We start from the raw sequence: 22,295 nt of genomic DNA on the forward strand, positions 1-22,295 counted from the left end.
TTACAGAATTTTAATGAGCAAAATCAAACAAAGCCCTCCTTCTTATATGAATAAAAGTGTTTTTCAGCTCTTCCTAAAATCCAGTAGGACATTAAAACATTTTTCTGTTTCTGTCTTTCTTTTTTTTTTTTTTTTAAAGAAACAAGGTTTGAACTGTTGCTGTGCTGTATGATGATTGAGTAAAGCATGCTTGTCATGTTTGCTTCAATCTGAGTTTCTCATTAATTTTAACATGCATTACATGACTAAGCACAGAATAAATCCTTAAGTTCCTAATCTATAGAATTAGTTTTATTTCAGGAATTTGTGATGTGATACATTACATTATGTCTATAATTATTATCACAGATATTGTATGCTCACTGGTTGGAACAGGAATGATTGTTCTACAATAGTATATCTATGCTGATGAGTTATGGTGGCTCAAACAGATAAATCAAATTTTTTTTTTGTGAGGAAGGCATGGGAAACCTGACTGCTCTGCCTACTTTCTATACATTGTCTCTGTTGCTTCTTTAATTTGGATAGCTGTTAGAGAATTCCCATGTTGAGAATAAAGATTGATAGATGAAGGAAACATAATAAACATAATTGGATATGAATTCTTTGGAAAATTAAAGTGTTTATATTTCAAATTAAATTAAAATTAGTATTTTAAACATGATCATGGTACTTAAGTATTGCTGAACGCAGGTGACAAATATAGCCATTTAGTAACAATAAGTAATTTAAGAGGTGGAGGGAGATAAAATTTATCTTTCATTGTAGTATTCTTTCTCTCGTCCTTTGTTACAAAATTAAAGTTTATTCTAAATTGTATTAAGGATAATTACTATTAGGATGACACAGAACTCTATTGTTGAATGATCGTCTCTAAGGTCTTTTGTTCCTACCCTTCATTTTCAGAATTTGTTTATATTTGTCGAGTCTTATACGAGAAGACTTAGGTCCATGTTAGTATATAGGTAAGATATTAAGGAGTATGTTAATTTACTATTATTTTAATTTTAAAAGACAAAATTAAAGAGTTACTTTAGAAACATAAATATCATAATAAAAATTGAATGCTTACTAAGCTATATTCGTTTTAAAGATGAAATTCAGTGAAACTGATAGGAAAGCTTGATATCTTGTTATTTACATATAATCTGAAATACAAATTGCCATATTGACTCAATTCTAAAAATATCCCACTTTTTTTTTAATTTTAAAGATTCTGAAATCAGAATACAGTTTTAAAATCTATATGTAAACACAATGTGATAGTTTCCCTTTTTTTCCCCAGGCCAATACTAAATTATTGCTGCATTTTACACTTGATGTCATCTCAAAAATTGAGAAAAATAAGGTATCTCCAAAAGTGGAAAGATCTTTATCTGCTTATTCTGCAAATGTCTAGGTGAATCCTGCGCACAAAGAGCACAATTGGTCCCTTGAAGCCGGTGAGAATTAAAGCACTTATGTAGAGGAATATTAATAATGAAAATATTTTTAAAAGAGATGAAGTTAATATATTAAGATTGAAATGGCAAACAGATTATAGAGTTAGGTGCCAATTGGGAGAAGCTGGTTTTTATTGTTTGTTTTGCCTATTCTACGTCGAAGTAAATCAACATGGGTTTGGATGCAAAGGGGTTACAATTCCAAAAATAACTTAGAATGGGAGCAAAGAGGAGATTTGCCCTTACCAATTTGTCTGCGTGGTCATCTGATATGGTCTCCACATTTACATTGTACTTTTGCATATATGGTTTATCTGCTAAAAGAGAGTCCATTCCACTGAAACACTTGTGGAGGAGGCATGAGGGTAAATAGAAGTACAAATAATTAGGTAGCCAAGAAGAGATTTAATTGTGTTTGATGTTACACAGCATGAGTGACTCAAGTGATGATTCCACAGTTCAGATAACAAAATATTTACATGTGTTACAAAGATGGGATTTCTACACAGAGGTTATTTCTCCAGCGGTCTCCAAGATAATGCATTCAAATATAGTGGACCTGTTTGGAAGTTTATTAGATCCATACAATTTGGAAAATATGAAAGCACTCAGATCAATTCTAATAATTACTGAGGCACTAAAACATTACATTTTAAGTTAAGGTGAGTGCTGCAAAGGTCTCAGCCATTCCTGATTTGTTTGTAGCTACACACCTGTACTCTCCTTCATCACTCTTTACTAAGCTTGTTATAAACAGGTTGTGGAACCCTGTGCCACTTTCCTCAACACTGAACCTTCTTCCTTGGACCAATTTCCCATCTTTGTACCAGTAAACCGTGGGTCTTGGAGAGCCACGAACTAAGCACTGAAAATATGCTGCTGTACCTATTGGTGCATAACAGTCAGAAATACCTTTGATAAACCTGGGAGGCCCTTCCACCACCTGAAATTCAAAAAAACTGTCTGTGTAGTTGCTCTTTAAGACCAATTCTTCTGTCAAACTGCTTAAAGTCACTTTGCTTTTCTTTGCTATCATAGCAAATATTTCGGAATCTCCCAAGGTGAGGAATCCACGACAGATAGCCTCTCCTACACAATTCACAGCTCTGCACCTGTATGTTGCACTATCAGAAAGACAGACATTTCTAATTTTAAGAGTGTGACTTCCCTTCTCCTCGCTAATCACATATTTAATGTTATCTGGCTCAATACACATATATTCTTTATACCACTTAACTTTGGGAGTAGGGATGCCTATGACTGAACATTTGAACACAGCATCTGAATTTTCTGGAATTTTAAAATCACAAATAGGCATTATAAAGCGAGGAGGCATTTCAAATACTTCTAAATCAATTTTTAGTTCTTTGTTTTCTCCCTCCCTTGAATCCATATTTGGATCTACAAAATTAAATGGAAGAACATCTAGACTCACAATCATACTTTTATGGTCAGGAGTAAATTCAGGAACTGTCACTATTTTCACCTGCTTCTCAAATTCTTTAACGTCTTTTTCACTTAATTCAACTTCCAGGACAATTTCTTGAGGAGAAGGTGTTCTTGATGATGTGGTGTTTTCCAAATCAAACTCCATGACATGCTGATGTGTTACTGGAGGTGGGAGTGCCACCACTCTTTCTTCTTGGGACATTATGTCTACATTTGCAAAGCTCTTTGCTTCCCCTATGATGTTTACAGCATGACACATGTACTCTCCCCCTTCTCCTTTTTGAATGTTTGAAATTTCCAGTGAACATACATTACCCACCCTTTCCATTTTGATTCTTTCATCTGGCTCTAGTAAAGATTTATTTCGATACCACTTCACACTAGGAACTGGAAGACCTTCAACTTCAACAATGAAGCCTAGTGTTGTGTTTTCATACACCTTCCTTTTGGTCAGAGGTTCAATAAAAGATGGAGGCATTTCATTGTCTTTTGGCTCAATGGCTTCATTGGGTGTGCCAAATGAATCGGAACGCCATATTTCGTCAGCTGAACCTCTCTCTTCTGTAGGTGTGTAGAAACGCTCATTTGGTGTACTGTCTTCCTTTTCTATTTTTGACGGATATGTTTTAAACGTACCAGTGGGGTTTGGTCCTCCAGTAGGAATAGAATATCTCTCTAGAGTCTCTCCTGGGGGTGTGGAGTATCTCTCTAGAGTCTCTCCTGGGGGTGTGGAGTATCTCTCTAGAGTCTCTCCTGGGGGTGTGGAGTATCTCTCTAGTGTCTCCCCTGGGGGTGTAGAGTATCTTTCTCCTATCTCACCATCGGAAGGTGTTGAATATCTTTCAGTAACTTCCCCTAAAGGTGTGGAATATCTTTCAACTGTCTCACCTCCTGAATATATTGAGGATTGTTTAGTTACATCTGAAGGATTAAAATATAAGTCAGGGGACTCTGGAGATTCAAAATATTCAACAGATGATGGTGGGGTATAAAACTGATCTAACTCAGATATTTCTTCACTAGTTGTACTTCCCACACCAATGGAAATGTCAGACTCAGGAGAAAATGGACGACCTAGTGATTCCTGTTTCTGGTTGTAGTATTCGTACACAGTGTTGAAAGTTACTTCTTCCACCTCCATTGAAGTGATTGATTCACTCTGGACAAGCTTTGCCTGGTCTCTGGTGTCTTTAGTTTCAGGAACCTCACGCTTTCCAGCAGCAAGTAAATATTGTGTTAGGGAGGTCTCAGATTCCGCTACCTCAGTGGTATGTGCCTCATCTAATTTAGGAATATTTTGAGAAGAACTAGTTTCTATCATTTCTCCTAAAGTGGAGAAAGAAGTTTCATTTTGGACTTCTTCATAACATTTTTCTTCTCCAGAAGCATCAATGTTTGTAATTATTTGTTCACCTGGATTCTGTTTTTCTTCAGTCATCAAGAATGGGAAGCACTGACTCAGGGAGAGCTGTCTATGGAGTGTGTCAGCCTCCTGAATATCACCTCTGTGGTCTTCCAAAGTGGCATCTGTATATTCCTGTGCCGCACCATCCTGCTTTGGAAATGATGCCAACTCTGGTTCTAGAGTGCATTCTTCTTCCATTTCACCAACCTCTAAAGGCTTTTCCTCACTTACTGCTTTTTTCAAATGTGAGATGAAACTTCTGTCTCCATTTTCTAGAGAACAATTTTTCTCAGAAAGATCAGTTTCTTCTATATCTGCAGATGAGGCTGGAAATAGGGCACATGATTCACTATAGATTTCTTCAGAAAAGGATTTAAGAGAAAGATCAGTTTTTAAAATGTCTAAGTTTTGTTCCTGTACATGTCGGACTTCTTTTTCTAAAGAAATGGAATTTTCATCAATACTACTTTTCTCCACCATAGTTCTATATGAAAGCTCCTGACTGGAAGAAATTTCTTGACTGGCAAATACATTATTTTGCACATTTTTAGAGATACTCTGTGTATCAGGTTGTAATGTTTCAGGGCTAGGAATTTTTTCTTTATAATATATTTCCTGCTGTTCCCTAGTTTCTTGCCCTTGGAACTCCATAGCTGGATCTCCTATATGAGAATGCATTTGTTTTAGATCAAACACAATGTTCTCAGTGTCAGCTGTTTCGGAAGCAGGATGTTGGATTTTAAAATAAACTTCTTCTGGTTGACTACTATCTAATTCTTGGAATTTCACATCTGTGTGTTTTATTTGAGTGTGAAACTGCTTTAAGTCAAATGTAATAGGTGATTCATGTTCAACTCTTTTAGAAATTGCAGGTTTATCTATAAGACTTATTTTTTCCTGTTGTTCCCTTTCTTGTGTTTCAGATTCCTTATGAGTTTGAGAGGAAAGCAGCTTTAAATTTATTGCAATGTTAGATGAATTTGATTCAGTATTTGGAGACATTTTCTCTGTCTGACACATATTTGCATTTAGATTACTTGATCTTGATTCTCTTTGCTTTAATGAAAAGGCTTTGTCATCAATCTTCTTTTGAGGAGGATTAACGAATGATGTTCTGGTAGGTCTTTTTTCTAGAACTCTTTTTTCTACATGTAATTTTTCAAAATCGATAATTCTATGCTTCACTTTTTCCCCCGGGCAGTGTATCTCTTCACCAAGGGATTCTTCATGTGCAACGGCAGATGAATCTTTTGTATTGTAACTGTCAGAAATTCTCTCAGAGTGAATATTTGGTAAATAGTCACTTTGGGCATATTCTTGTACATTTTCCTTTTCTGATCTACCAAGTTTTCCAAAATTGTTTCCTACGTCTTTCTTAATAGTGATATCACTGAAATCATCAACAAATGGATAAACAGTACCCTCCGCTTGGTGCAGCTTTGATTTTTCACTTACATGTCTCTCTTTCCCTTCAGCCTGACATTGTATGAATTCAGCCCTGATGGGCTTGTTGGTTTTTATGGTTCTTGAAGCACCACGCACAAATCTGGGAATTTTTTCTCTAGAAGGTACGCAACGCACCTGGTCTTTCTGGTCTATCTGCTTAATGGTCTCAAGGCTTTGAAAATAGTCCCTTACTGAATATTCTTTTACATTTGTCCAGGGAGTAAAAGGACCAGCTGGATAATCATAAAAATGTGCCCTTACAGATTCTCCCTGGACTTGCACTTGCTGATCTCTGGAATATTTTCCATAAATTTCACCAATATTTTCATATTGACTCTTCTCCCTATAAGTGACAGGCTCCACTGTTAGATCTGAAACACTTTCAGCTGTCCCTGAATTGTTTTCAGCAACACATTTATATTTTCCAGAATCTTGAGAACTAACATCTTTAATACATAATCGGTGGCTACAATTAACTTCTTCAAACTGAAACTTCTGGTTCTGCTTTAAAAGGACTCCATTTTGAAACCATGTTACAACTGGCTGGGGCTCACCAGATATTAAACATTCAAGAATGATGGAATCCCCTTCTCTACACCTGGCATGCTTTGGCATTTCTTGTAACATTTTTGGTGGCTCATTAGTAACATCAGACAAAAATACAAATTTGTGTTTTGGTGACTGAGTAGCTTGATCTTGAGGCATTGCTTCAGGTTCTAGCTCCTCAGTTTGAAACATCTCTTTATCCTCTTCTGGGATAGGAGTAGCTGCTGTTACCTGGATTTCTACAGGAAAGGAAAGCAATTCTGTATCTCCAGAGGGAGGAACTGGTGGGTTAGTTTTTAACACGTGAAGATTTGTTTGGCCCTCTTGACTCATAGATGGGTGGGCGCCTTTTGCTTGATCAAACACCAATGCTAGCTCTTCTTCCTCATCAAAGTAGTCACGGAACACTGGGATTTTATGTGTTTTGACATCATGTTTTTGTTTTGCTTTCACTTTAAGCATACCGGTTGTTTTTACTGTTCCATATTGGTTAAATAGCACACAAGTAATAGAACCTTCATTCTGATGATGAACAGACAGAAGAGTTAATATTGAATAGTTTTCCAAAGAATGAATGATAAAGTTTTGATTACGTGGGATTGGCATGTCATTGTTATACCACGTCACGATAGGTTGAGGATATCCTTGAAAATGGCACACGAAATTACAACTGTCACCTTCATAAATTTCTTGAGATTCAATTTCTTGAAGAAATGAAGGTGGGCAACGTTGTGGGCGTTTTCGAAAAGAATTTTCAAAAAATCTCATGTTTTCCTCCTTCTGTTCGGTTTTGAATTCATCGATTTGTGTAGAAGCAGAGAGTTGTAATTCTCTTACATCATCCTTTCTTATTCTTTCACTAGCTATTTCTTCACTTTCTTCAACATTTACAAGTGTACCAAAAGATTCGCTGGCATGTGGTGTAATAGCTTGAGACACCTTTTCAGGAGTCTCACATACTTCCTCCTTCTCACATACATTAGTGATATATGTGGGTGACTCTCCAACTGTAGTACTGGCCATAATTTCTTCCAGCTGTCCTCTTGCTTGGGTATTTTCATTTCCTAGAATTTCACCATATAAATGGTCTTTTGGTAGACTTTCTTTTGCCAATGACTCTTGGCTCATTCTTATTTCAGTCTGGAAAATTTCTTCATCAACAATAGTTTGAAAGCTTGTGGGAAGTTCCTCAGATTCTATATTTTGATCCATTTGATTAGAAAGGCCGTGTGGATTTTGCACAATACTCTCAGCTGAATTATTTACCTTATAACTTTCAGCTAGATCAGACATAGATCTGATTTTCATGTCCTCTCTAGAGAATAGAATATCTTTATCACTAGCTTCACTTCTCAAAATTCTTGAGCTTATTTCAGAAGACGTATCTAAAAGAGATAATTTCTTTTTCTCCATTAACATTTTTCTAGCCTCCCTTAAACGTTGCAACTTCACTTGGGTCTCCCTGTCCAGAAAACTTTCACCTACATTAAGCCATCCTCTTATGTCAGATTTACTTTCTAAATATTCTTCATCATACATGTAATCTGTTTTCTTGGCAGAACTCATTGTCTTAAAATGTATAGTTCTCACCATTCCCTTTTGTTCCACATCTTGTTTTTTGTTAAAGGGAGAGCCAGTAAACCTCAGGTCAACCTTTATCCTGTCTTCTCCCCTTTCAGCTAAAGCCTCCACATTTTCATGTGTCTGTTCTGCTCTTTTCAGAAATTCTAAATATTTCTCATCTTGCCCTTTTTGGATAACAAGCAATGATGCAGTTGATTCAGCAGACCCTTCACTATTAATTGCTAGTAACCTATAACTTCCAGAATCTCTGTCTTGGACCCTTTTAATCTCTAAGCTGGAAGAGTGATGGTGTAAATCACTCTCAGCTTTTATAATCCGACGAAGACCTGTTGGAATGGGCCGACTGTTATGAAACCAAGTCATTTCTGGAGTTGGACAGGCAATTAATCTACATGTAAAAACAACTGGTTCACCCTCTAAAACATATTTAAACATAAGTTTTTGGGTAAAAGAAGGCTTAAAATATTCAGGCCAGGAGCTTGTAGATGATATTCTACTTGCATATCTTTTAGCAGCCATGGAGCTGTGGTCTATGTCTTCAGAATCTGAAAAGGCATCACGAGTATCCCTTTCTGAATGTTCAGATTCCCCCTCGGAGAATAATTCTGGGAAAAAAAAAATAAAACCTTTTACTATTTTCCATAGAATTTGAAAAAGTTGAAAGTAAATAAAATTGCAAAATAGGAAATGAAATAAATTGCATGCTACAGATCTCACAAATCCATAGAAAAATTCACTCACCATATTTGTTCGAATAAACGCAACACCATGCTCTGTTTAAAAGATTCTGACACGAAAATCGTTCGTTGTCTGGTCTTTTCTTCAAACTGTTGAAATTTCTTCTTGAACAAGCAAAAATGCATTTCAAAATAACATGTTCCTGTGCATATTTGTTTTGAGAGCAGGAAAACTTTGTTCTTTTGATGGCTAAGTGGAAAATCTTACCTGACTTGCAGAGAGTGGAATAAACGCCCTTTCTGATTCTTTTGATTGTAGATTAAATTATTATTTTTTTGAGAATTAACTATTTAAAGAGTATATGCAAGAACTATAACCATAAATAATTAGCTAAAATAAAATGAGAAGGCGTTTATTCGAACTAATACAGCCATAAAATCACAATGTTATGCAAAGAAAAGCAGGCAATAAGGATCACATAAGGCAGCTATCTGCAAGCCAGTGTAAGAGACATATCAATGTTAAAATGATGTATGTGCATGAAGTGTAAACCAGATGGGAATGTAATGTTTTCACACAACCTCAGTAAAGTAGCATTTCAATCAAAATTCATTCATGACATTGCATTCTGAGAATGACAGCTAGGTTATTGTCTATTGTTCAATGTAATTCACTGTGATTTTGAAAACAAACTTCTACTTCATGATTTCATGCATTAAGATGACAACTTTTCCTAATACACACTTTTGGAAATGACTGCAAACATAAAGTTGAATATGGCTGATAAATTTTAAATACAAAATTTTAAATTAACTTATGATAAATTACTGTGAAATGCATGTAACCATCAACATTCTAAACCAAGCATGCGACATAGTAATATATACTCTAAGAGATATATTTGTACATCTATGTCATTTTTTTTCTCAATAATACTAAGAGAAAGAAGGCAACTCAAGGATCCTATTAATCCCTTAGAATTTCTACTTAAATCTCACATCCATTATAACAATACCTTTCATTTCCATCTCAATCTCTTGTTCAATCCTCTCATGCAAAATTGATTCAGGGGCTAAAATAGAAAAACATATAAAGAGATTTTAGTTATCAATTGCATATACTTTCTGCATCAATTCATGACTTATATGATTAAAATTTTCTTTTTATTATAATAACAGAAAACTGCATTCCCCAAATATACCAAAAAGTCCATGCCAAACAAACTATTGAGCTGATAAAACACATGGCAATGTCGACAGAAAGATTTAAAACATTTTTATTTTAGGTTCTTCATGAAATTTCCACTTTTAGTTCTATAATTCCCCATGCCTTTACATGCATTCAGAAAGCAATCTACAAACTGAAGGAATATTATTTTCTAAAAAAATGTCCTATTGACTAAACACTTGCTAAGAGATGAAATCACATTTAGAAAGAACATGCATTTTCTAAACTGCTACTTTAGCAGAGGGCTATTCTCAGTTTTTCCTGCTAGTAAATACTCCTTTGATTTGAACCACCTTTCAAACTTTAAACTATACAAAGTCCAATTACATATTAAGGAACAAAACAAAGACTTATCAAAACTGTTTTTATTACACAAGGAATATGCACAGTTTTTAGACACAATCATCTCTGGGGCAGCTGAAAGGCTGGGACTCTCGTATCACTCTGTCTTCAGTCCACGTGGTATCCTGTCAGTAGACTTCATTCCCTTGTTCTCAGTTTCTTATGGTTTTTGGCATGAAGTTAATGACAAACTTGATGTTTTCTTTGACGATTCTCTTTTTACTTCAGGGGTTGTTTTAATTTGTGACTCTTTGAGTGTTTTAATACTTTTAGTGTCTGAACCCAGAGTAATTTTTGTAAGTGCTCTGGCTTGCGATTCTTTTGCTGGGTAAGAATAAAGTTAGGGAAAGGCATAAATTAGCTGTGTTTGTAAGATTAAAAAACATGCTGAATGTGGAGAAGATGGAATGTCATTAGGATGAGAAGGAAAGGCAGCATGTTAGTCATCAAACTAATATACGATATGTCTATGTTTATTATGCACATAAGAACTGTATTCAGACAGACTTCCAGGGGTTTGACATTCCTGCTTGATCTTGGTGGATAACTCTGTAGCCTATATGAACTTATTAGGCCAAAATAAAAAAGGAACATATAAAGACTGGCCTATGTCAAATAATTAGACAACTGTGCCTGATCTTTCACTCTTCAAACACCTAAAAATATCTTATCTTTCAACTTTCTTAGGTACAAGTAAGGCAGTTGGATGTTCAAAAAAATTATTTTGCTTCACACTTTAATAATATTATCCATTGGAACTCAATGAACTGGAGATCCTAGGGCAAAAGAGCCAAGCTCAAATCAATTCTGGGAATATGAAAGTCAAACACTGCACTATAGCACTAGATTCTTTAGGAACTGAGTTAAGAGATCTAATCTACATTTCTCCCACCTTCACAAGACAGCCAACTCCCAATTACATTTCCGAAAAAGTTGTCACACTGTCACCTACAAAACTTGCAGACAACACCTCCAAATAAACAGTCACTCTGTGTGATTACTGTGCTAGCCAGCAGCTGCAGTGAAATTGAGGGTCAACTCTCTGGCTGGTGGAATTTTCTATCTAATTTACATAACTAAACCTCAGTTCTTGAGATATTGCCTTTGTAGGCTGTGGTGACAGAATGAGATAGAGCTTTAGAACAAAATCTCATTAAGAAAGAATAAGACCTCCTTTTGGTGAGCAGGTGTTGCAGAAAAATTATATGAATCAACGAACCATATTCTCTGTACTGGGTAGGAAGAAAGGCCACTGTTTCAAAATTCTGTGCAGAGATGACTGTGCACCTCCATAGCACTGCCCCTTTTTCATCCTTAACACCACTATGGCCAGGATTAGGGAGGAACTTGAGGCCAGAGCTTTCCACAGACCCCTGGAGATGCCTGAACTTCTCCCACCACCTTCCTTCCATGAGACTCAGTGGAGCTGTTTTGCCTACAGGCACACAACACAGGCTTATAGCACCTGAAAAATATTTTTCTCATTTCATTAATATCCAAAAGGAAAGACCATCGATAAGAGGAAGAAGTTATCACTTGCCCAGACAAGTTTATTCCTGCTCTTCCAGACATGATGGAGAATCAAGCCCAATAATGACAAAAATTGTGATCTTGTCATGAGAAAATTCTACAATTCCAGGAGGATTTTAAGCCTGTAAAAGCAGCATCATTTATGGAGTAATATCTAGAGACTTCTAATTTTGGTCCAGAGAGAGCCAGGTTATTTTCAGCACCCAATTTTCTATTTTTCTTTTTTGGAGATGGAGTCTAGCTCTGTTGCCCAGGCTGGAGTGCAGTGACCCTATTTTGGCTCATTGCAACCACTGCCTCCTGGGTTCAAGCAATTCTCCTGCCTCAGCCTCCTGAGTAGTTGGGATTACAGGAATGCACCAACATGCCTGGCTAATTTGTGTATTTTTAGTAGAGATGGGGTTTCACCATATTAGCCTGACTGGTCTCGAACTCCTGACCTCAAGTGATCTGGCTGCCTCGGCCTCCCAAAGCGCTGGGATTACAGGCATGAGCCACTGTACTTGGTCCCAATTTTCTATTTTCATGGCCCCTTTGTAAACAACTAGAACCTCCAGATGTGAAAATGAAGAGGAGATAAGAATTGTTGAACCTCTTACTTTAAAACAATTAAACTGAAATTTACCACAGTATCCGGCACAATAATAAATACCCAATAAATACTTCTCAGACTACAACATTTTAACTTTGCTACACTTTCTTGGTGGCGCATTGGTAAATATTAGAAAATGCAGCATATAGGAAATAAGCCTTTGCTTCTTGAATCTACGTTTAAAAATTAAACTTTCTGAATCTAGACTGGCAAGTTAAATTTTCAGGATAATTATGGTCATTGACTCGGCTGACTTTCAGAAGTCATTTATGAATATGGTGCTAGTTTAGATATATTCTAATTAATATATTCATTGATTGAATTTGCACGGCAGAAAAGCTGCATAAAGCAATGAGGATGAAATGAAGCAAGTCATAGCTAAAAATCAATTAACCACCTTCTACACTTAGTACTGCTGATGTTGTCCTCTCTCCACAGTCATTGTGTACAATGCAGCTGTATAGTCCTTGGTCTGCCAGCTGAACTTTACATATGGTAAGAAACTGAATATTTCCATTTTGTGATTGCTTCAGTCTCTCGGATTCCTCTATCTTTGCACCTTCATGAGTCCAGGTTACATCAATGAAAGAATCGTCTTTTAAAACACACAGGAATTGAGCCGTATCACCACACTTTACAGTGATGTCCTGAAGATGCAGGAGAATCTTGGGCGCCTCACCCATGGACTCTTCGGCACATTCCTTAGATAGCTCAGTGCTTTCTGCAATTTCTGAAAGGGATGCAGTATGGCACAACTGTATATCTTGAATGGATGCAGCTGTGTGGATGGAACTTTGAGATACACTTTCAAAAACCTGCACTTCATATTCATATGATGATCCTTGATATGACTTAATATCCTTTTGAGATATTTTGCTGTCCTCCTTTGTGAAAGAGGAATCTGCCACTGCCTGGGACTTGGTGGACTCTCTTACATCTTTCCCAGAACTTTGCCTATCTAGGGCTTGCACTGTATAATCAAGTGACAAGAAAAAGAAAAGAATATTAAGATCTAAGCTTTGTCACTTGCCTATGTTAGTAACACAAAATGGCATGGAAGATGAAGATGAAAGACATAATTGTCACTTGGAAGCGCATGCCAGATGCAATATGATCTAGATGTCAGCATCACACAAAAGAAAATTCATTCCCAGTGATTCCATGATGAATGGTTGATGAAGGCTCATGCGGATGCCATACAGTATCTGGTTCCTTCTTTCTGTTGTCATTTCAGCTATCCAAAGTGACCCGGTCTCTCTTTCTCTCTCTCACTCTAGCTGAATATATTTGGGGTAGCATTTGCTCTCCGTCCACTGTATGCTTTATAAGTAATACTCAGCAAATAGATAATTTAATGATGCAATGATACAATGTTGCTTAGAAGAGTAAAGAAGCCAGGCAAAGATGGTGCCTAATAAAATCATTACTGGTTCTCTGGGGCATAGAACAGATACTCCAGTGAAATTTAAAGTGTGTAGGTTAACCCATAATTGAGGACCTAGGGGAAGTTATTGCATGTTATTTTATTAGTAAGTTATGGACTGACCACAGTATGCAATAAAACAAACAACAGAGACTCTCATTAGTAACAGTGGGACTGAGAGGTATACAGCAAATCAAAGTCCTTGAAGCAAGATGGGCTTTACCTGTTGGAGTCACTGTGAGTGTAGCTGCACAAGTGGCTTCCCCAGCACTATTGGTTGCTTTGCAAGAGTACTGCCCAGCATGCTCTGAGTAAGCATCAACTATAAGCATTAAAGCCATGCCTGTGGACTCCTCAAAATGGAAAACTACATCTTTTGTTGGTAGAATTAGCTGCTGGTTACGAAACCATTGGATTTCTGGCTTGGGAATGCCAGAAACCCTCGCATGAAATCTGACTGTCTCCCCGCTGTGCACCCTGAGGCTTGACAGAGGCTGGATGAAGCTGGGCTTTTGGCCAAGGGGCTCCTTCTTAAATGAAACTGATAAAGAGACATGCCATTGGGAGTTTGATGTATGTTCTTCAAATTTGCTAAATCCTGAAAAGAAGCATACCAATTTTTAATGTCTTACCTTGCATTGAAACCAGAACTTATTTGGAGTTGTCTACAGATTTGTCACAAATTCCAATAATGGACTAGAATTCAGTCCAATCCTAATGCCTTGTCCTTGTATATCACTACTGATTCAAAGTCACACAAGTTCCCTTCCATTTCCCAGAGAAGCAAGCTGAGACATGAATGGACTAAGGAACTTCACTACATTGTTCATGAAGGCAATAGTGGAGTATCCACCAGGGTTCAGGTATTCTTTTCTTTCTTCCTCTGGTTGTAAAGTCAACTTTTTTATTTTATAAACCACTTTAAATTCATTATTTAACAAACATCTAGTTACAGTTAATGCATAAAGTTAAGAAAAAAATAGAAGTTTCTCTAAATCTTTGTGTATTTGTATGTACTTAATACTACATAGACTGTATTTGCTCAGGAAAAATAGTCCCACTATATAAAAATGCTATCCTCGTTTGAATCAAAGTCCCCGTGTTACTGAAGAAGTGTTTCTGATTACAATTTAAGAGCCCTAACTCACAGAAATGTTAAACCACTTTAGGACTGCACTCCTTAACACTCAGACATTCTTGAAAGGAGGGTGAATATAACTCGCTGGTGTACAGGCCTGAAATGGTCTAGCTTTTGTGAAATCAAAATTGTGTCAGCACGGTAGGAGGATAATACTCTTAGATGTTTTTAAAATATAATTTTTATGTTAGCCAATTGAGAAAACAAATCTACCTATTTCTTCAGCATATTTTGCCCCCTTCTGATTCATGCTGATCAGGAAGCATGACAGCTGGTGACAGCAGCAATACATTACAAATTGTTACAGAGAAAAAGCGGGGCCAAATGAAACATGATGGTCTATGATTCACAATGAAAAGTGGTAAAGGAGAAACGAGAACATGGCATATAACATGGAAATAATTAGTTGAATTAGAAGAGAATGGTAGGAACAACGATGATTTACATGAACTCTTGAGTAATTGTTACAGACATTGTAAGATTCGATCTATATTTAAATGGGGTTCTGAAATTTGTTTTACTTTACCTTCCAGACTTAGGTTGGCTGTGCTTGACACTTGGCCTACAGCATTACTAGCAACAAACGTGTAAGTTCCTTCATCTTCTGGATAAGCTTCGGCAATTTCCAGTTGGTAAGTGTCTTCAAATTGCGTCATTCTAAAGAACCGAGATGGCTTGATTTTCTTGTCTTTGCTGTACCAAGACACTTTTAGATCTACAACAAAAAAGAAGAGATACTTCAACCACAAAAACGAGTGGATTTTTGAAATTTACCTGCAAACACTATGTAATAATACTAGTGCCTACATTTCATATTTGACTTAATAACATGATACTTTTCTCTGGGCATGCCATATCTACTATTATTAAATGATTTCCTTTCATCTTCAAGAAGGAAGTATGATGATAGAAAAATATAGCTTGTCCTATGGTTGAACTGGTTGTAATGTTTAAAATGATAGAATTTCAGTTACATTCTCTTTAGACATTTGCATGTCATACAGCAGAAGCAGGGACAAGATTTTGACATATTCAGCCACTTTGAGGAAAAGACAATCCTGAGAACAGTCATCATGAAAGGTTTGATCTGGGCTTGTAGTTGCCCTTCTGGGACAGGAAGTGAGAAAAATCTCCACTTTTGGTTTGCAGAAAGATCAATCAAAAAGAGAGCTGAGAAGATCAAGATATGAAAAGTCTAAAATAGATAACTTTGAAGGCTGTAGAAAAAAAAATCTCTGTCTTTGTTACTGATGAGCAAAAGGTTTCAGTATGTAGTATATATGGCAAAAAATAATTGTACAGAAAATAATTTTTTAAATAAAGAGGGTGATTTATGGTATTTGAGCATGTTAGATACATTTGACTCTTTACAGAGTGGCAGTTATAAGACATTATAATAAAGCTAGCTATTTCTATATAAGGATTTGAACCATCTTAAAATAATAGAAAGTAAAAACCCAAATTACAGGTAAAGTAGCATGTTATTGTGTTGTAATAATTGGAGGTGATATGCACTTTAATTTTAGTTAATTGTTTGAATAGCCAAAATCAAAGCCATCTTGTTTTTGGAGCATAGTCACTATACCTCTTCTTTGTCTCAGTACCATCCAAGATGATCTTCTCATAGTCCAATCATCTAGCATTTGTCTGCATTTTAATGCCAATACTTGCTATAAAATTTACTGCCCTTCCCATGATGGTAGTTGTGTATAAATGGCAGGTTCTCCTCTTACAGTAACAAATCTGTTCAGTTCCTTAGATAGCAAGGTAAAGTAGAAAATGAAATCCTGCCCAGGTGTGGTGGTTCACACCTGTAATCCCAGCACTTTGGGAGACTGAGGTGGGCAGATCACAAGGTCAGGAGTTCGAGACCAGCCTGACCAATATGGTGAAACCTTGTCTCTACCGAAAATACAAAAATCAGCCAGGCGTGGTGGTGCATGCCTATAATCCCAGCTACTCAGGAGGCTCACGCAGGAGAATCGCTTGAACCCAGGATGGGGAGGTTGCAGTGAGCCAAGATCTTGCCACTGCACTCCAGCCTGGGCGACAGAGCAAGACTCCGTCAAAAAAAAAAAAAAAAAAAAAAAAAAGAAAGAAAAAGAAAATGAAATATTGACACTACAACTTGTCAGCTGTGTGACCTTGGAAATGTCGTTTAAGCTTTCTGGATTAGTCTTTTCATTTGTAAAATGGCATGCATAATGATTTATGGGCTATTCATTGCGTATAATTGCTGTGAGAATTAAATGATACGACACACATGAAATGGCTTTATAAGCCACTGGCACAAGTCAGTCATTACAGCAAGAATGTCTAACATCACAGATGGAAGCAAAAGTGTCTTCAATAACATGCCAAAAAACAGGTCCATGTGATATAACATGAAACACCACCCCTATTTCGTTTGTGTGAAGGTGTGTGTGTGTGTGTGTGTGTGTGATCATCAATGGCAAGGGAAGGATGAATAGTTTGGTACATCCTCTTACAAGGTTGTCTGCTTATTTCTACTGACAGCTTCTTCCTTTGGTGAGCTGAATGAGGCATCAGGATACACATGAACTGCCACTGGACGAGAACTGCACGCAGTAAGTGAGTTAACAGGTGAAACCTTTCGTGGTAGTGGACTTGGTGCTTGTGGCTGTGATGCCACGATCTGCGTTAGTCATAAGCCTCTTGCGGCTTCTTTGAGGCCATTCTTCTCCCATATTACTACTTCTACAATCCCTCCCTTCTCTCTCCTGCCTCCTCTGGCTGAAGTCCTAGTCCACACTCTCCAGGCCTATTGTAATAACCTCTCCCGAGTTCCTGACTGCCAGTCTTGCCTCCCACATCTGTCCATTCCTTCTTTCCCTATCACAGTATCGTTTCCAAAAAGCAAACCTGATCATGGTACCTGGGGGCTTAAAAATCCTTCAGTGTCTCCTAAATGTAAACAAGATCAATTCCAAAATCTTCAGCAAAGAATATCAAAAACTTTAGCATGGGCTTGCCGTATTATCCAGCCTTCTCACCTGCTCATGATATCACTTAAACCAACTGTACTTAAACCACTCGATTCTAGCACACGACGCATTATTGCAAGTTTTGATGACTTGGAGATGTTGTTTTCTCATCATAAGATGCCACTGTGTTCGATGATCCTACTTATTTTACAATGCTCAGTTCACACATCTTTCTCTGGCTCTCTCCCAGACAGAGAATGATGAGAAAGTGGGCCTGTTAATAGCACTTAAAACCTTGGGATCTAGTTGTGTGCATGCATCTCCTCACCTACATATTGAGCTCCTTAAAGCAAGAGCAAGATCTGCACCCCAGCACCTAAGGTAATGTCTCAATAGCAGGGAAACAATAAATGGTAGAATAAAAATTGCACAGATGCTTAAATGAATAACAGACAACATCAGTGCTAGATTAATTATTCACCATTTTGTTTAGCTAGCTGTCACTCTGTAACCCTCCAAATGACACTGACTCATCATCTGTAGAATAAACAGCAAAAAACTAGCTTTTTTACGTTTTAAGATTCTGCTTTTCCAAATTGCTCCTCTACCAGTAGGTGGCACTGGAGACCTTCAATAGGTAACATTTTCCCTGTTAGAAACAGCCCCTGGTTGCTCAGGCCCACGTTTCATGCTTCAGAAAGTACTGCATCGCCAAAAAGCATGGAAAAGGGGCTTCTGAAGACTCCCAATTTCTTTTCAATTTGTGGAAAGCAGGCCTACACTTACTTAAGGCAATACGTAGCCAGAGGAAGTTGTGTAAATATCTTTAGTTCCAGTGGTATGAAACTCTGTGAGTTGGTGAGTTTTTGAAAGAGCATTTTATTTAATGAATTTAATTTCTTTCATATGGAAAACAAATTTACAAGAGGGTGCTAAAACCACTATATGTGTATAAATATTACCACACATAGGATGTTAATGATCTTCTGAGTTTACAAAGCCTATTCAAACTTTAAAAACATTGGTTATGCAGAAAAGATAGTGAAGTTTTTCTCTTTCTACCCCAATTGGTGTCTTGTAGAGTGCTTCAGGTGTATTTCTGCAACACTTTAAAGGCAATACTACCATATGTTAATATGTTATAGACTTAAAAGCACTATACCAATATAGTTAAGACAAATATTACTACTTTGAATGATGTATATATATGTTTATATTAAAAAAATTCCTCTAAAAATTAAATAAATGGATAACGTATTTAGTGTAGCTTTAGTGAATTTGCTTTTAAAATATATTTTTATTATTGTATTAGTAGGATATTATCAAATCAGTCTTCATTTATTAATATTTAGTATTTCTTGAACACTATCCCTCAAGTATACAGTCCATGGTATTTGTCCATATTGGTCACCCAATACATTGATGTTTATATAATTCCTCTCTATGGCTATAATAAAATGAATGTATTGAGCCCCAGTTACTTGGCAGCCATGGCTATAGGTGCTTCACATACATTATATCTTTTAATTATGCTCATACAATCAAATAGGTCTATTGGATTTCTAGATCACAATATCCATTTCTGAGGAGGAAATAATCAGGTCAGAAGACCAACTGAAGTACTAACCTGTTCAGAAAAATAAATCTTGACAAGGTAGATATTGGATTATAAACTAATGGGAGAAGCACAATAAACAAAACAATACAACTTTGCAATTACTTTTGCATCAGCCTATTAAGAGTACTGGGAGATGCCCAAGCTTTGAGAGTTTCCCTTTGGCTGGTGGTACACAAAAGCCAAGAAAATTAGAGAGTGATTTTCATTTGGGATAAAGGGATCATACATTCATTTGATTTATCTTGTTTCTATCTGAGACAAGATATCTATCAATTGTGATTACAGACAATCAATTATGACTTGAAGTGGTTCTACATATATTGTCTCATTCTACCAAGGTCAGATTCCTGGGATGAGGAAAGCGGCTGGTGGTACTTGAGAAGCATGCCCCAATTAAAAATGGTAGCAGCTGACTCTCATTGATTACTCTATGATGGGCACTGTGCTATGTGCTGACTTGAGTTACCTAACTTAATCTTGATAATAATCTTAAGTGTTTGGTAACAGTCATTTAACCATCATTAATTTGTCCAGTCAACAATTACCTATGGAGTATCTACTATGTATCAGGTGATATTCTACGGCAACGATCCACTCTTGTTTTCATAGAGCTTACCTTTTATCAGGTACTATTTTTCAGATGCCAAATTCTAGGTACTAAAACAGAATTCCTAGCCTTATAAAATATATTTTCTAGAATTGAATGCAATAGTTTACTCAATGTATTCATGAGAGAAAGAGAACCAGAGAAATGATATATTTGCCTAAGGTCACATATTGAAGGCAAGATTCAAATTCAGCATCTTTGACCATAAAGCCCTGACTTCTGACCACTATAGGATATTGTCTTCCAAAGGATACCTTTCACACAAGCATTTTCCATAGACTGAATAATATCTTATATAAATGTATTATTCTTTTGAAATATATGTAGATGCTATTATGATTAATCTAATGATAATTTTAGTTTTGTCATTGTATTTTATCAATTAGGAAATTAAGTGTAGCTACAATCATAAAGGGAACATGACCTTTTTTAAAGATTAGTAAAAAACACTAATGTAATTCTTTTACTGTGATAAAGAACACATAACATAACATAAATAACCATTTTTAAGGGCACAGAATAGTGAAAAACACTTATCTAATTCTTAATTTAATAATTGAAATAAGTTTTCTGCTAGATTTCCATTAAGCTTCAAATTATGCATGAGAGATGTTTGTGATAGAGGAGAAGGTGACAGAATGTTTTTCCCATATAATTCTTTGTAAGTATTAGCAATGATACCTTTTGTTCTTAAACTTACCTGTTCCAGAAACCCGGCATTGAAAACGGGCTGGCTGCCCTTCCGAAGTGACAGTGTCCTGAAGCGGGGTGATGATGGCAGGTGGATAAACTGGCATTTCCTGATCGGGAGACACAATTTCTGGAACTAAAGAAAGAAACCACAAGGTTTGTCATGATTAAGTCACCATAGAGACCTCACAGAAGGGAGCATGTAGGTTTATCTTAATTTATTTCACAGTAGAGTGCTTTCAAAACTGGGTAGCAATCTACTTTTATGAGCTCCAAATTGTATTTTTAAATGCACTGGGAAAGGACAAAAGCCATTTCTTAGGTTTTATTTTCAGCTGGAAGTAGCAAGGCATTCCCACCTTCCACTGAGAGTGAAGCTGATGTTGTGGCAACTCCATAGTCATTCTTGGCTTCACAGGTATAGACTGCCGCATCCTCTGGGAAGGCTTCAATTAGCAAAAGCGTGTACTCTTGCCCATCATGAAGAAATTTGCACTTGAAGCCAGTGGAAAGCAGCTGCTCTTCCTTGTACCAGGAAATTTTGGGCTGTGGTCTGCCGGATATCACGGCACAGAAGCGGGCCGGCTTGCCAGACTGCACAGTGACAGGCTGGAGCTCCTGCAGAACTTGGGGCGGTTCAGGAGCTAGGAGTAAATGTTGACAAATAGCCCATAAAAAAGTGTAAAAACACAGGAGAGCATGCAAAACTCTACATTAATTTCTTGCCATCTATTTATACATCCAGAGACAAAATTTTGGAATTGTGGTATTTTTACTTGCCTCGGAATATTAGAACATTCTTTGTGCTAAGAATGAAGAAAGCATTTAGAATTTGTCCACAAGCAGAGGGAATAGCTTCAGAAAGATATTTTTGACATTTGGGGGGCATGCTGAGAGTGCTGAGTTAACCTGATTATCCCAGTTTCTGTTTGGGGTGGGGGCTTAGCGATGGATACCTGAATGAATTATAAAATAACTTACACATGCTACCTATTTTCAAAAGTCATTTGGACAAATCATATGGTGAGGAGGCTCATCCCATTCCATTTTGTTTGTTTTGCAAGTATTTGTATTTATGTCATAGTCATTTTGTTATGTACCAGTGCCAGTAAAATGCAATCAGTAAGTATTGAATGAATGACTACTATTTCAGATCTAGTTAAATGCCATTAGGTAGATTTAACAAATTCAGCTTTCCTGTTTTGCTAACTAAAGCATATTCTCAGTGCTGTGATGAGTGAGGGGACCTGGTTAGTTCATGGAACCCAGAAATTAGAAGAAATGACTTCTGTGAGGCTGGCTTCTGACACTATCATAGAAAAGATCTTTACTTTTCTGTGTCTCAGTTTCTCCACTAGTAATACAGAGATAATAAGAACTGGATGCCATGACCATTTGGTCTCCTAGGAACCAAGGGAATGTTGGCGATATGGTTCATCTTTGTGAATCTTGAGATTACCCCTGGTGTTCCTGCATCTGCCTCAGGGGTATTTTATTCAAAGAGATATGGCCTAGGATGAGGAGAGAAAGGGAGGTTCCATTTTTCTCTTGCATCTAGGTTAGACTCGAAACAAGGTCAGCTTGAGATTCAGCCTTAAGATTTCTAATGAGGAGAGCACTGGGAGGTTTAACA

General features: G+C 36.8%; 1 protein-coding gene across 5 annotated transcripts in view; it reads right to left on the reverse strand.

Annotated features, from left to right (window-relative positions):
* Nucleotides 1–22,295, reverse strand: part of TTN (titin) — a 273,480-nt gene that overhangs the window by 209,299 nt on the left and 41,886 nt on the right. For 2 of the 5 annotated variants that reach the window (XM_015110458.3, XM_077957271.1), the window contains 4 exons: nt 21,022–21,306; nt 20,673–20,798; nt 15,329–15,517; nt 9,566–9,622 (listed from right to left, as the gene is read on the reverse strand). In XM_015110458.3, the coding sequence (XP_014965944.3) occupies nt 9,566–9,622; nt 15,329–15,517; nt 20,673–20,798; nt 21,022–21,306 (657 nt within the window). Of the gene's footprint in view, nt 1–1,830; nt 8,478–9,565; nt 9,623–12,635; nt 13,212–13,887; nt 14,263–15,328; nt 15,518–20,672; nt 20,799–21,021; nt 21,307–22,295 lie in introns of those variants that run through there. The other 3 variants (XM_077957272.1, XM_077957273.1, XM_015110459.3) reach the window with 3 other exon arrangements.

The sequence above is a fragment of the Macaca mulatta genome, chromosome 12, assembly GCF_049350105.2.
Source record: "Macaca mulatta isolate MMU2019108-1 chromosome 12, T2T-MMU8v2.0, whole genome shotgun sequence".
NCBI lineage: Eukaryota > Metazoa > Chordata > Mammalia > Primates > Cercopithecidae > Macaca > Macaca mulatta.